Source organism: Micromys minutus (genome assembly GCF_963924665.1).
Source record: "Micromys minutus genome assembly, chromosome: 4".
NCBI classification, from domain to species: Eukaryota; Metazoa; Chordata; class Mammalia; order Rodentia; family Muridae; genus Micromys; species Micromys minutus.
Window position 1 is genome coordinate 36991104 of NC_137973.1, and position 16468 is coordinate 37007571.

At 42.7% G+C, this 16468-nt stretch overlaps 1 protein-coding gene across 1 annotated transcript in view; it reads left to right on the forward strand.

Annotated features, from left to right (window-relative positions):
* TSPAN2 (tetraspanin 2) overlaps positions 1–11818 on the forward strand; it is a 36859-nt gene extending 25041 nt beyond the window's left edge. Inside the window, exons 5-8 of the mRNA XM_080916521.1 lie at positions 151–249; positions 1721–1792; positions 5923–6006; positions 9393–11818. Coding sequence (XP_080772647.1) covers positions 151–249; positions 1721–1792; positions 5923–6006; positions 9393–9458 — 321 coding nt within the window. The 3' untranslated portion in view covers positions 9459–11818. The remainder of the gene's footprint in view (positions 1–150; positions 250–1720; positions 1793–5922; positions 6007–9392) is intronic.
* Positions 11819–16468: the final 4650 nt, after the last annotated feature.

A 16468-nucleotide genomic window follows, 5' to 3' on the forward strand; every position in this document is an offset into this window, starting at 1 on the left:
CTGTGCTTTGCTCTGTATATGCAGAAGTTTCTTAAAAATACCAAGGAGTGTGTGGGAAATTGGTGTTGTCAAAGCCACAAAAGAGGGGATTTTCTTGTAAATGGAAATGTCTGCAACTTCCCATTCTGTGTCCTGGTATTTTCTTTTCAGGCTATACGACATGTTCAGACCATGTATGAGGAGGCCTACAGCGACTACCTTAAAGACAGGGGAAGGGGAAATGGAACTCTCATTACCTTCCACTCAGCAGTGAGTAACTTCTTCTTTGACACCACATTTCCTACTGGACATGCATGAGCCAGGTTCTCTAAATTAAAAGTAAACAAAAATAAAATAAATGGAAGCAGGCGTCTTTTATTTTAACTCTGATGAGAGCCATAGTTTGTGCTTAGTGTAGACCTTTGGATAGAAAGCGGCCTACCACAGATTCATGAGAAGTCAGGGCATGTGCCCAAAAGAGACCAAAAAGTATGAGTAGGACACTGAGAAAGCCACCTAAATGTGCGTCTGTTCCTCTCAGAGGTGTCATTGTGGTGTCATAGAAGCAAGTATGAAGACTGTCTTAGTTAGGGTTTCCGTTCTATGAACAGATACCATGACCAAGGCAACTCTTATTAAGGACAACATTTAATTGGGGCTGGCTTACAACAGTTCAGAGGTTCAGTCTGTTATCATCATGGCAGGAGCAGGGCAGCATCCAGACAGACATGGTGCCGGAGGAGCTAAGAGTTCCATATCTTGTTCCAAAAGCTAACAGGAGAAGACTGACTTCAGGCAGACAGGAAAGGGTCTCAAAGCCCACTCCCATCGTGACACACTTCCTCCAACAAGGCCACACCTCCTAATAGTGCCACTCCCTGGGCCAAGCATATTCAAACCACCAGAGTTATCTCCAAGCCAGGAAACTTCGGCTCCAGTGTGTTTCTTAGCATCTCTGTGGCACTGAATGAGTTAGTTAGACCTGATATCTTTTAGCTCATTCCTCATCTAGAAAATGAAGGTCATTGGGAGACAACTATATTCTCTTCTAGAATATTCCATGGGAATGTGCTAGAGGGTTGTCCTTAGAGCTACATAGACTCAAGCAAGGCTTATAGAGGAAATGAGACAGACCAAGGTTGTTCCGTTTTCTTAAGCACTGCATTTTGAAGAAGTAACTTTGAACTTCTGGGCCATGTGTTTCCAGGTACCTGGCTCTATATGACAAGAGTGTCTTAGAAGGTTCCCTAGAGACATCAAGCAGCACAAAGACCCCTTTCTCTTCAGCAGCCAGCCCTGAGACAGGGTGTCTATGTGCCAGTCAGCACTCAGGCCTGCTCTTCTGGCCTTGGGCTTTCCCATGGCTCTCTCTCCTCTCTTCTCAGATAGCCCTTCCCAAAACTCATAAAGCTTTTGCTCCTCAGCAGGCTTTTGGACTTGAAGTCTGAAGGAGCTAACCTGAAGGTGCTGCTCCTGCCTCCCAACTCTTTACCGAGGACACCATCAGCTCCTTGCCCTGCCAGCCTCAAGTTACTTCATATCATAAACCTTTTGCAGCTTTGGAGAAGTCATGTTTCTGGGTTGCTAGCACAATCCTCTGATTCCTCCTTTGTTCTCCAGAAATAGCAGTTTGGGCCTCAGAGGTGCTTTGCAGCCTTGGTACTGCCAGCAGGCAATGACACAGAGCCCTGAGGCCAGCACTCCTGCCTCCTGTGTCCTAAAGCCTCTTCTTGCTCTCTAGTTTCAGTGCTGTGGAAAAGAAAGCTCTGAACAAGTCCAGCCCACATGTCCAAAGGAGCTTCCAGGCCACAAGGTAAGATGGGTGTTCCAAGGTCCCTTCACCAGCCCCCTACTGTAAGGAGGTTTTTGATGTCAGCAGAATCAGGGAGGCTCAGGCCTTCTTCCTGGGATTCTAGGAGGCTGCCTCCTAGTGGCCCCTGAGCCTTATTCATGCTGTATGAAATAAACAGCAACTCTGAGTCAGGTTCCTCATACTCTAGGAATGATGGGAGATTTGCTTGCCAGTGACTGTACCTTGTGCTTAAGATATATTAATTTGGTTCACCAGGACAAGAGCTCTGTGTTCTCCATGTCTTTCTGGGACAGTCACAGCACTGATAAATTTAACTCCGTCAGGTATCCTATAAATGAAAGAGACAAGATAGTCCCTCCCTCAGTGGCTTCATAGGTTAGCCCAGGGCTACAGTGATACCCAAAAAGTCTGCCCAGGGAAGCACGGAAACAGAGCAGAATTGGGAAAGCTTTGTGTGGAAGGACCTGAGTCTTGTTAAAGGGAGGCCAAGAGGGCAGCCAGGAGAGGGTCCTGCTGCAGGTGAACAGGAGCCCAGAGAAATGCTTTTTGGGAAAGACAAGCTGGGCTTTACATGTGGAGGTTTGAGGAAGCAATTGTTCTCAGGAGACTGAGAAGCAGAATGACATTTGCCTTGAAAACATCCTCTTCCAGGAAGGACTGTCTCAACACTGAGGTATAGCTAAGGGCCTCAACTACTCCCAAGAAGCCAAAAAAGTCTGGCCTTTGTGCTGTTAGCTTAGGGAGCCATGGAAGGAACTGGATTTTCGTTTTCGCAAGTTTGCTGCGCCGGTCATGAGAAATATTGACAAATGATAAATATCCTGGAGTTGAGGTGACCCCTTTGAAAAGACTTTGCTGCTCGTTGCCACCTCATGAGGGTAACTGAGAAATCTGGGTGGACTGGGGAGAAGGCAGCATGTTCAGTGCTAATGGCCACATGGCTATCAGAGAAGATGAGAAGGCACCACTGGGTTCAGCTTCTCCACCTGTCCAGAAGAGTGTCATTCTCTGAATTAATGATTGGAGAAGAGATGGCCAGTTATAGAGAAAAGAGCCATATATGGGCTTCTAAAGTGTTTTAAAAGGTCTATTTTAGTTCTGTGTATATGGAAAGAAAGATGCAGGTATGCCGTAGATATAGTTACCCAAGGAAGCCAGAGCAGCCAGATTCCCCTGGAACCGAAGCTACGGGTGTTGGGTGCCACCTGACAAGGGTGCTAGGGACCAGATCAGGTCTGCTGCTCCTAACCACGGACCTTTCTCTCATTCCTAATTCAGTGCTTTTAACATTGTTTGGAAAATCTGGTGTGTGGCCTAAGAGAGACATTAAGAGTGTCAATGGCTTCGGTAATCATAGAGTTGTGGGTATGGATTTGACTCATGAGATTTTGAAGGAAACAAAAATGTGAATAAAAGTCTGACAACAAAATTTAAGACTGGGCAAAAGGGAGAGCATCCAAATAGGGACGCTATGAGGAGGAGGAGTCAGACACGAGGGACGTGCTGAGGAGGAGACTGGCTCGGTGTTCACTGATTCTGCCTGTCAGGCGCTGTGGATACAAAGATGAATGCAGCAGGGTCTCTACCAACAAGGAACCTACTGTCTAATGGGAGATGAAACACTAGTGTCGTCACAGTGCACAGTGGGGGGATGGACAGAGTGTGGTGCTCAAGAGCTCAGGAGAGGCATGGAGGGGACACCAGCCGAAGGATGACTGGGGAGACTGTGGTGCGAATGATGGCTCAGCTGAGTCTTCCACCCTGAGTGGTAACTGTGGAGTGTCAGCCAAGTACAAGGAGATGAGTTCACAAAGCATGAAATGCTGATGACTATTAAACACATCAAAAGCATGGGCAATCTTAAATTGATAGCAATTTTAAATGACAAGACCCCAGTGTTTAACAAGTGAAATTGGCCTCTTACTAATAATGCAATATGGGTGAGAATGGTGTAACATGAACCTCTTATGACAATTGGTACAATGGTCCTAGAAATTAGTGCAGCCATGTGACCCAGAGTCTTAAGCGAGCTCAGGCTCCTTCATCGAGAAACTCATTTTCTCAGAATTTATTCTAAAGGAAGGGGACTGTTCAAAGTGTGCAGGAGCTGGGGAGATGGCTCAGCTGAAACCTGTTATCATGTAAGCTTGGACCTGAATTTAACCATTGGTACCACATAGACGTCTGAGTGTGGTGGAACTGCCTGCAATTCCAGTGCTTGGAAGGCAAAGGCAGATAGATGGTCACTGGGGCCCACTGGTCAGCCAACCTGTCCTAACTGGTGAGCCCCAAATTCCACGAGAGATCCAGTATCAAAGACAAGATTGACAGCTCCCATGGTACACACACATACACACACACACACACACACACACACACAAAGAAAAAATGGAGGAAAATGCAGATAGAGATTTTTGTGCAGTGGTATTTATTACAAGAGATATACATTAATGAGCAAATGCTGATTGCTTAACAACATGATTGTTCTCAGCAGACTGAGAAGCCGTATGACGTTTGCTTTAGAATATTGTTTAAATTATGATCCTTTCATGGGTTATATTTTATGACTACTAGGAAATCACAATTTCAAAAGTATTTGATGTAAGGAGATATTTTTAGTCTCATCTGTTCAATGTGGAAGCACACAGATCAATGTAAAAGTGAGCTGAGCATGTGTCTTTTTTATGCACAAGAATCAACAGTATTAGTTATGATCTTAGCAGAGGACAGATGTTTCTTATTTTTGTGTTATTAATGTCTATTTTCCAAATCTCAATGACTCTTTATTCCCTTGTGAATAAGGAAAGCCAGTCCATGTTTTGTAATTTGTTTTTCACAAAAGAAGCCTGTCTGTGAATGGAAAGAGAGGCTGTTGGCAGAGCTGAAGGTGGGGCAGCAGCAGGAGACAGGTTGCTTTGCTTGCTTTAGATTGAAAACACAGAGCGTGGTGTCACTTGGAAACCTTAATGGAGATAAAGAGACTGAGTGCAGGAAGGAAAGAGGGTGGCTGGCAGGCTTCCTGAGAGAGACCCAGAGCCAGAGAAGGAGCTAACCTTCCACAGAGAAAAGAGCTGCTCTGGCTCAGAGGAAAGGAAGTCTTGTACCTTTTCAAGCTCGCTACCTTAGATAGAACCTGGCACAGAAGAAAGGCATGCTTCGATGGACTGCGGCTTCTTTGGCATGCCAGGAGGCTGCTGTCTCCAGCAGTGCTCCAGGCTTTCTTTCACCAGAATGCATTATCATCCCTCTAGGGGTCTGCATCCTCCCCACCAGGCTTCCCAAGAACAGAGGAAGCTGTCTGACTGCTCCACACCCACCAACACTCTTCAGTGGCTTAAATGAGGTCTGCAGAATCACTAAATAAAGAGGAGGCATGAGCGGTCACCATTTGCCGACATATGTGGTTATCAGAGGATGCTAAAGATCTGTGTGCCCTGAGGATATATCTGGTCTGAGAGTAGACCTCTGTGTAGGAGGTCTCCATGTGGAAGTGTTTGGCACTAGGAAGCTAGTAATGGTTATAGATGGTCCCCTCTGGCCCTGGCTCAGTTCACACCCACCCCCCTCAATAAATGTTCTTGCAACCCATGCTTCACAGATCTCTTAAGGGTCAAAGGTTGGAACCCACAGCCTAGCTGACACTGGAGGGAATGCTCTTCTGACTCCCAAGACCTGGTTTTCCTAAGGATTGGCTTTCCATAACTTAATTTGACCTCATGCAGACTTTTAGTCTCTTAATAAGTTACACATAACTTGCATAATCAAATACATCAAGTGCATAAAATTCCTTTGAAATTGTAAATGACAAAGGGGAGGCTATAATTTAGAGAATATTGTTCTTTGCTGAAAGTAAGAAGAGGCTTAAGTTTTAGGATGGGGGCGGGGCAGCTCTGTAGCACCACATTCAGAGCTCTGAAGCTAGAAAAGCTTACCCAAAAGGAGAGAATTACATCTGCCCAACACTAGTTTCTGCTTTCCAGTTGTCAGGTTGATGTTACCCATGAGGGATGGTTTGCATATGAGAAGCCTACACGGATTATTTACAGGCCCAGATAGGAAAGGGAAGGATGGGGCCACAGGATGAGTCACACAATCAGTTTTTACTGCTGACTTTTTTTTTTCCAAAACAGAATTGCATTGACAAGATTGAAACCATAATCAGTGTTAAGCTCCAACTCATTGGAATTGTTGGTATCGGGATTGCGGGTCTCACGGTAAGGAAGTTCTAGAATGTAATCTTGTTTTACCTTCTGAGAAGCATTAAACACTTAATGCTTAGTATTTGTCTTAAAATTGGAGATAGCAGCATCTTAAATGACAGTTCTCGTGACGGGTAAAGACTTTTATTCACAGTACATCTCCTAAGAGCAAAGTTAATTACATATATCAGTAGTAACTGTGTAAAATATGACACAAATTCCTGTATCCACCCAATTATGTCCTTGACCCTGTTATTGCAATAACTTCCCACTTAAGCCTGCCACCCATAACCTTGGTAAGTGATCTCAATTCCCAGTGGCATGATAGCAAGTCCCTTCATCTATGCACTGACAGGCAGCATAGGGCAAGCACCGGTATTCACACAAACTGGGTTCACCTCCTGGCTCCATTACTTTCTTATAAGTAATGAGTCTGAAGGAGAGTTTCTTAATTTCTCTAAGCTTTGATATTTGTAGAATATAAATTTTAAACATACCAGCCTCACAAGATTATTATGAAGGCCAAATGGGATACTGCCTACAACCTATTGTTACAAATTAATTGACACAAAATCTGAATGTGTTGTATTTAATAAGTACCAGCTTTCCATATACTTTTATTCTGGGCAAACCTGGAATCTAAGCAAAAGGAATGTCACCTGCAAAGGAGAGAAGCATGCTCTAGCCTCACCCATTGGTGGCTCAGTCCTTTAACAGCATGAAAAGGGAGTGTGGAAGAGAGGCTGGGACGAAGCCTTGCTGTTGGAGTGCTTTCCTGGCATTTACAAAGCCCTTGGTTCAATCCCCAATACCGCACACACCTGTGGTCCAGCCATGGGAGACTTCGGCAAAGGATCAGAAGTTTAAAGTCATCTCCTGCTCCGTAGTGGGTTTGAGTCATGCCTGGGCTATCTGCAGAGGCCTTGTTTTGTTTTTGTTTTTGAAAAAAGAATTGTATATGGGAAGAATTGGTAGCCTTGGACAGGTTTGATGAGAGTGGCAAGGAAGGCCATCAACATAACTGAAGACACTGTGTGCCCTTCTGAGAGGCTGAGCATTAGGCATTGTGCTAGTTAGGGTTCTATTGCTGTGAAGAGACACCATGACCATGGTAATTCTTATAAAGAATAACAATTAATTGGGCCTGGCTTATAGTTTGGGAGGCTGAGTCCATTATCACCATGTGGGGAGCATAGCAGTAGGCAAGCAGACATAGTGCTGGAGAAGGAGGGAGTTCTACATCTTGATCTGAAGACAGCAGGAGATTGGGCACCATATTGGGTATAGCCTAAGCATATATGAGACCTTGAAACCTGCCTACATAGTGTCCCACTTCCTCCAACAAGGTCACACCTCCTAATAGTGCCACTCCCTATGGGCCAAGCACTTAAACACGGGAGTCTATGGGGGTCACACCTATCCAAACACCACAGGCACCTGTGGACCTGTTCGTCTGAAGGAGCTGTGGTGCAGAGAGGGTAAGGACGGGTTGGAACTTGGTGAGAGTGAAGTTGGAGCCCAGTGAAGAATTAATTCCTACTGTCCAGAATTTGAGAAATGGTAGCTAGTGTTAAGGTAGAATTTACTGACTAGTTTATGTGTAAGTTATCTTATGATCTGCCCAAAGGCAGTGCTACAAGGATGATGAAGAACTCCATAAATTGGTAGTTCTTAGGGGATACTCAAGTGCTTTCCCCATTCTCTGTATCCAGAACACTAGGTATGGCAGTGGCTAGAAATCCTATGCTGAGGTCCTCCAAATCCAGAGATATCCCACAGACCCTCCCCCACATGCTAACCTCATTGCGTCTCTGCAGCTCTCCAGTGATGGTCCTGAAGCAGCATCTTGGTCAGAGTTACTATTGCTGTGACAAAGTGCTGGGCCAAAGGGACTTGGAAAGAAAAAGGGGTTACTTGGCTGACACTTCCACATCACTGTCCATTACTGAAGAAATTCAAACAGGGTGGGAGCCTGGAGCCCGGAGCTGATGCAGAGGCCATGGAGGGTGCTGCTTATGGGCTGACTTACTGTGGCTTGCACAGCCTGCCTTCTTATAGACCACAGATATAGCGCTACCCACAGTAAGCTGGGCCATCCTCTATCAACCACTAATTTAAAAAATTCTACAACCATATCTTATGGGGCCATTTTCTCAATTGAGATTCCTTCCTCAGTTGATAACCCTAGATTGTATCAAGTTAACATAAAACTAGCTATCCAGCATAAGTAATTTGAAAACTTTCCACAAAATGGAGGTATCAAGTGGACTGTGCTAACAACTGTACGGCATGAAAGCAGTCAGCCCTGACTTATGACCAGAGCAATCTGAGAGTGAAGGAGTCTCTCAGAAGGAACCCCTCAGACTATACCCAGGATGGGTGGGGGCATCCAAACTTGTAACCATGGAAAAGGAGAAATGGTCTTGCTTGTCTGTCTTGAGTCAGCACCCCCAGGGGTTTCTTCCTGAGTTCTTCCTCCATAAGGTAAGACTGCAGTGTAATCACTTAACCAAAGGACCATTAGGTGTCTCCCTGCCACACGCTGCTATTGGGTTCAGTGGCCACAGACCTGAAATCCTTGCTTGGCTGAGTCCTTACCTCCATCCGCCTCTGTGCTCCCAGAACGACTCCTGCTTCGGTGCATTAAGCATCCTCAGCTCCTTGTCTGTCTTAGGATGGGACTGAGGAGAAATCCAGAGACATGGCACCAAAATCTCAAAGCAAACATTACCAGCCATTATTGAGGTCATCACAGACAGGATTTCTCTGGCTGTGGGCTTGGAGAGGTGACTGGGAATACCCAAAGGACTTTCTGGTATTCTCTTCAAACCACAGGGACAGTGGTTCCATCCAGGTATTGGGCATCTTAGAGAACTATCTGAGAGACAAAAGAAGTCAGGAATTTTATAGCTCGGTTACTTCGGTTTATATTTTGGTAGAACTATTAAGTTAAGCAGCCATGTATCATCTGTGTAGAAATGGACCAAGAATGAAGAGGAGGTGTTTGACTGCCCCACTGCTGTAAGAATTGAAGTGTTCCTGACACTTCTACCTAAGAAATTAAGAACATATTTTCTGAATGAGTAAAATATAACTGAGATTCATCTTAAATATAAAATTCAAAAACCAGAAATGTATCAATCTTTCATAACTGTTAAGAACCGTAAGCCAAAACCAGAGCCCTTTCTTAAAACAGACATGTCAGTTAAGAAGGATAACACAGGGCTCAGCAAGGGAGACACAGATGTCTTGCTTATTTACCATTCTTAAGGAACATATGAAAATGTCATTTACAGCCAGTGTTATTGGTCAGTAACTTGAGCTAATCGGTGCCACAGTTTGCTGATCATTTATCAAATCCACATGTGAAAGTTGTTAATGAGTGGTTCTTTCTGTTGCAGATCTTTGGCATGATATTCAGCATGGTGCTTTGCTGTGCTATTCGAAACTCTCGGGATGTGATTTGAAGATACTTCATCATGAAATTTTTAATCTAGAGTTTTCATGCTAATTATCACAAGAGCTCTTGGCTCGTTTTTAATATTCAGGATATTAGAAGCTAAAATAATTTTCCGTCAACAGTATATTTGCACATATATGTATGTCTGACTCATTACTGATTTTGCTCCTTGAGTGAATGTCTGCGTGTTCCTGGTATATGCATTGCACATATTGATACCTGTTTCCTGGGAATCCCTAGTCCTTGTATGCAAGAATAACCTATTTAATTACCAGGAAAAAAAGCAATGAATGATGTCTAAAACTTGGCTATTCAGGAAATGTAATAATGGGTCCATTTCTCAGATTTTAGCCATGAAAATTAGATACTTAAAGAGAATGCAGGATTTCTAGTTAATAGAAGCAATAAGATATAAGAATTGAAGGGCCATAGATTGTGTCTGAGTTGAGTGTAATGGTTTGTTGAAAAAAAAAAAATATATATATATATATATATATATATATATATTCTCCCCAGAATACAGTAAGCCACAGTTACAGAACTAAACACATCTGTAAAAGTAAATATAGCATGGAAAAACCTAATTCGAAAAAGTCATGCTTTCTTAGCATTTTAAAAACAGAAAACCTCTCACTGAAAAGAGAAGTCACATAGACAAGCATGTGCCCCATAAAAGTGAGTGCTTTTAGAACTAAAAATAACAACTTTTAATGGGGACATGTAAATGTTGCTTCCCCCCTCTTCTCTCCTGGTTCTGCTTTAAACTGCTGGAGGCCACCTTCCCACAGGGCTTTCCCCTCACACTCCTTAGTGCTTCTTCAGATGTGGTGACAGAGGAAGGCAAGAACTGTGCAGCATGACAGGGTGGAGCTCTCCCTGGGCCTGCACCTCTGGAATACCTCATGGCCTGTTAACATGCCTTCCTAACTGTTCTCCATGTTCCTTACTTATCTGTGCAGAGAATTCCTCAAAGATCAGGAATATAGCTTTAGCCTTTAAAATAAGTAAATCCCCTGCAACTCATATATTATGTTATGAATCCCCAGACTAAACCAAGATAAATACCTTCTTCAATATGTATACACACAGCAAAGGCAAATTAATGAATCAAAAATACTTTTATGCATACAACTGCAGGACAAATATATTCTTTCTCAGAAAGTCCCTGTGGGAATAAATGTTCAGGTTCTTTGGACACCTGAGTGATTGATTTTAAGTGGAAAAACCCACAGCAGGGGTCTAAATTGACGCATTTGTCATAACAGAACAGCTTGTTAAAGGACATGAATTGTGAATTCTTAAGACTGTCTTTGACCACACAGAGAATGAATGTGGAAGGGATTCTGGAAATCATCAGGGTAGCTTCTGTGCCCACCAAGAACATAAGACTTTGGTATGTGCTACAACAAATGCCATGCTTCAGGATTTCTACAAAGTGTTTTGCTGAGGACACACAGCTGCTGGGATGGCTTACCCACAGAGCTCCACCTCTCTCTTTTCAGATACACTTGCTACTGCTACTAGCTTTGGAGAGAAAACTGAGGGCGTTAGAAGTGTAACTGTGTATGACTACTTTATCAATAGATGCAAAAGAGTATTTACCAAAAAAAAAAAAAAAATTGCTTCATGGTGTTTATACCCCAGTGGTTGACAAATACCAGCTTCTTAGGCAAATGGAGAGTGATCAGTCTTTTTTATAGCTTTAGTTTCTCTGTCTTCCTGAACACAGAGAACAGGCTCAGGTTCCTCCAGCTCAGAGTTATTTCCTGTCCCTCAGGGGTGAGTTTCATTCCCTAGATGAGTGATTAGGTTGAAAGAAAACCGCGGTAACTATAGTCAGAAGAATAAAATAATTTTTTAATGCAGAGGAATACGTCTAGAAATCCGTGTTATGTATGATTAGTGTCCCTCTTTGAGGGTTAAGCTTTCCAAAGAATGTACTGGGTAAAATTAGAGAATCCCATCTCTGGGTAAAGATGGATATATATCTTTATGTGAATGGATAAAGCTGTATCTATAGAGGTATATAACCCCTCTGTCCCGAATCTATACATATGTTAAATACATATCTCTTAAGGATATATGCATATGTAATTTAATACATGTGTACCAGGTTGACTCTATGGAGATAAATGTTTGTATACATACACATGTACATGTATGTACATCTACAGTTATTTCTGTTTACCAGAACTAATTTGAGATCAAACCCAAACATTTTAAGTTATTTTAAATTAAATTTTCTATGTACTTACACTGCTTGAGTTATCTTAAAATCCTAGTGTGTCTTCTTAACACGTTCATGTGACTTATTCAAATGTGTTACCTGCCAGTTTACCCAAACAATGTACTAAAACCAGACCTGTATCCTTCCATGTGGTTATTGTGTGGTGGGTTCAAAAGCAACACCCCAAGGGTTCTAATCACATATCCTTCTTCTTCAGCTCACACCAGTTCACCCAAACTGTTCCTTCTTCTTCCAGAAAAACTTGGTTATCTGTGACTTGGCCTATGGAGGAATCCTGGGTTCAATGTGGCCCTTCTGTGCCAACAGCCATCCTTTCCCTCTGAGGAGTCTAATCAATGTAGCTGGGTGAGGATGAGACCCAGGGAGAGATGATAATAATTTCAGTAATAACCAGCAAAGAAGATAGCATGTTTTCCCTTCTGAAATAAACTTACCCAGTATTCAGAGTAGTCGCTCCCTTGTCATAGGTAAAGGTGGTTTCTATGACCAGAGGCCAGCCACTAGAACTCCCCACAGCTCAGCGTCCCAGGCCCCACTGACAAGCTCTTGACCACCAACCCAGGAAAGAGCAGTTTATGTTTCTTGAAGGTAAAACCAGCTTAAGCTCATCTGAGTCAATTTGGTTTTTGTGTGTATTTTAAGACTAAAGAATTAGTCTTTAAATTTTCGGGAAACACAGCAAATACAAGTAATGCTTCCTGTGCTCCCAAAGCCTGGCTTCAGAAAGTGCTGAGTTAACATGACAGAAACCTTCTCTGTGTTTTGTGGTGGTTTTCCTGTATATTTTATGATTTCTTCTATTAAACAGCAAAAAGATTAGTTAAAGAAATTTAAATTGCATGTTAGTTATTAAATAAGTGAATGACTAGTATATAAACACAATACCTAGGAACTACTGAATATTAGCTGTTACAATTATGTTGATACTCTGAAAGCGGTCTCTGTGATAAATCATTTTCTAAGAATCATGCGACACTGAAGATAGTTCCACATGATCCCATTTAGCTATAGAAACATTTGTTGAGCTCACTGACAACGTTCAATATGTTCCCAATGCTGCTTCACTCCAAAGCTGTATGGCGCTCACAACTGGCACCAGTATATTTCTCTCTGTGCCCGCTCTTCATAATATAAGAGATTGGGTTTTGGTTTGGTTTGTTTTTTTTTTTTTTTTTTTTTTTTGTTTGTTTGTTTGTTTGTTTTTTTACTGTTTGAGGCTACTGTCCTACTGATTTGATGATCCCTTTGGCTAATATTGACCCAACAAGCAGAGTTTGGAAAAGCAGGCTTGTGTTGCTGAAAATACTATGATAATCATTAGCCTGCTCAGACTTGGAAAGAGCGGTCAGGAAAGAGACTTCCTTGATGTTGGTAATTCTGACCTGAATCCTGAACATCTTACATGCTGGCCATGTAGAGAGAGAAGAAAAAGTGTGTTTTTGTTTTCTAAGGAAAACACAAGAGGATTCTGAAATAGCACATGAAGGCATTTTAGGAGGGCCTGCCCCAAATTAATAAAATTAAGAAGAGCCCTGGTAATCAGTAATCTTGTTTTATACAAATCTTATTTTTGTCCTAAAGTAATGAAGAAAATTTTAAACAGTGAGTTATTAAAACATTGAACAAACTAAAATTTTCAAGTATTAAGACTTCTAAAGATAACTATGATGAAGAATGAGATGAGATGACAAACATAGTCATAAAGACTTTTAACGTCTGTGATAGACACACAACCTAACATGCCGCCGCCACAACAGAGATCCAAAATGACGTGTGAGAGAGGGAACCTGGGCTAGACTTCTGACTTGGTGGCTGGAAGAAAGGTTCACAGGAGAAGCAGATGTAAATGTGTGAGTGGAGATGCCTGTAGGACATTCAAGAGAAACTATGAGGCTGGAGACTTGGTAGGTAAAAGCACTTGTTACCAAGCCTGATGACCCAAGTTCAACCCTAGATCCCATGCCACAGAAGGAGAGAATAGACTCCACAAGTTGTCTTCTGACCTCTGACCTCCACAAATGGTCTGATCCCATAGCAATGGACACACACACACACACACACAGAGAGAGAGAGAGAGAGAGAGAGAGAGAGAGAGAGAGAGAGAGAGAGAGAGAGAGAAATATGCTAGTAAGCTAAAATGATGCAAGACTTCCTCAACTGCACACATATTTCTTAACCTCAAACTTGTAAATTCTCTCTGGGCTGCCTGTGTTTCTTCAGTAGCTGACAACTGTCATTTAACCTCGCCTCTAGTTAAACAAAAAAAGGGAAGGTACAGTTTCCTTAAGGGGGAAGACAACTTCAGATAAGTGAAATAGATACTTTGGACATCTAAGGACCAATTAATACAAACTCAAGTTTTTTACTTAGCAATGTCCGAAAGATCAACCTGAAAGGCACATAAAGTTACTGTAGATCTAGTCTTTTCTTCAAAGTTTAGAAACTTCATACCTATAGTAGCTTTAATTCCCCCTCCCCCTAAAAAAGTCCAAACATACATTACTACCACCAGTTAATGACTATAACATAGACATTGAGTCATCTTTGAGAAAGAAGATTTTTTAAAATGCATTTAAAAAACAAATGGCTTAGGTATTGTAAGATTAAACCTGTAATCTCAGCACTTGTGAAGCAAAGACAAGAGGACCACAAGCTTGAAGCCAGCTAGGCTACATAGCAAGTTCAAGGCCAGCCTAGATTGAGACTTCATCTCAAAGAAGTTAGTTTCATCTTCATCATGACTAATTATAAATGTTGTAGCTCTATATAACCCTTTAGAAGCACAGAGGTCAAGACTAGAGTTGTCTGTGTATTGGACATTAGCTGTCACCCTAACTGAAATGGCTTCAAAGGAGAATGGGGGCAGCAACCACATTGTGGTTGGACTGAGAGGAGAAAGAGAAGTAAATAAGACCATGGCTACTATGGTGCACATTTAAAAGAAATCAAGGTGTGTGGTTGTGGCATGTGTGTGTGTGTGTGTGTGTGTGTGTGTGTGTGTGTGTGTGTGCGTGCGTGTGTGTGTGTGTGTGTGTGTGTGTGTGTGCGTGCGTGCAGAGGTTGTGAGGAAGATGGAAGATGCTTCCTACTAAGAAGAATCAAGGAAGAAGAGAAAGAACATGAGAAACAGCAAGTAAAGATCCCCACCTGAGGGGTATTGGAACTGTCAGAAACTGGAACCGCTACAGCAGCCAAAGCTTTTCAAGTACAAGCTTCTAAAGAGGATAATAGGGCTTCTTTAAGGTTGATGTTAGCTACAGATTGAACTAGAGCGGAGTCAGGAGGTCTGTTTCTCCTCCGTGGGCTTTCTTATTCCCCTCTTGCCTGGCTCTTTTGTCTCATGATGTCTAATTCTAAGAGATGCTAAAGATGGGCACCAGCAGGCTCCCAGTCTACCAACCCCAAAGTCAAGCAATCCTTTTCAACAGGTGAAATCAAGGTCTGGAAATAACTCCTACTGGAGGGATTATAGCCCACAATGGGGCCAGTTTATAACCTGAATACCACGCCCACCTCCATCAGCCCCACTCAGACCACTTGCCTGAGTGAGCACCGAGACCAGGAGAGAATCAGCACACAGCTACCAGAAGAAGGGGCATGTTCACTAAGCAGCCATGACAGTGGATAAGGGAGAGCTGAAGAAACTGACACCAGATTGTCCTAAAAAACAGAAAGGGGGAAATTAACGCCAGCAGACACGAAAGAAACGGTATTGAAAAAATGGGTGAGAGAGGAAGTTACCTCAACTTTGTGTTTAGCTCAGACTCGCTACTCTTATATTTTAAGGACACTTTCATTATATAAAAAAAACTTTCTATTATTAGAATTTCCTTTTATTACCAGGAAGTACCATGCTATGCTGTTAGCCTGCAATACATCCATTCTGGTACATTCTACTTATTCTCAACGAATCTGACCATTAAAGACTGCTGCAGCTGTGACCCCAAACCCTTGAGTTATGGAAGAGCTCTTTGTATCTCAGGCCAGTGAGGTTGTTTCTCTTGGAGCACTGAGTTTCAGACTTCCTCTGATGAGAACGAATTCCTTTAAACTTTACAGGGGATTTAATGATCACACCTTCTCCCACACTGCAAGCAATGGTTGCTCACCTTCTCATTTTGGAGCCTGTCTATCCGTTCTCCTTGTGTTAAACCAAAAAGACAGCAAGGCCTCCAAACAGAGCACTCGTATCACCAGGCACATGGACCCAGCCAGGTGAGTTGCTGCACCTGAGCTCCAGACTAACTGTCTTTGTGTTTTGGACTGCCCCATTTTTATGCGTGCATCTTCCAGATAGACTTCCTTCGGTGAGTTCCCTCATGGGGGCCACTCTAGGCTCTTGTGCTGGTGACAGTGCAGGCTGGCTATACCATGTTCTGAGCTGGCCCCCATCCCTGCAGATTCGGGAATTCGGGTAATTCAAGAAATAAGATAAAATCTGCCAAAGCTGGGCTGCCTATAAGCAGCTTCATTGCTCTAGAGTTCATATGGTTTGACAACAATCACCTGCGGCATGCTTGGGAATCATTCAGGGTAATGCCCGTGAGGTTTGAACTTTATAAATTTACACATCTGTCAAAGACCTATATTTGATAAACAGTCTTAAGTAATTATGTGCTCATTATTGGCTGGCAAGAGAACCCTTGAGTGCAAGGGTCAACTTTAGATAGTAAGGTAAAAGTGTAGATTCCTGACCCTGTGCGGAAGCACACAGTTATTCTCTCGTCCTTGGCAAAGCGTGGGTTCGGTACTACTCCATCTGCCGCACC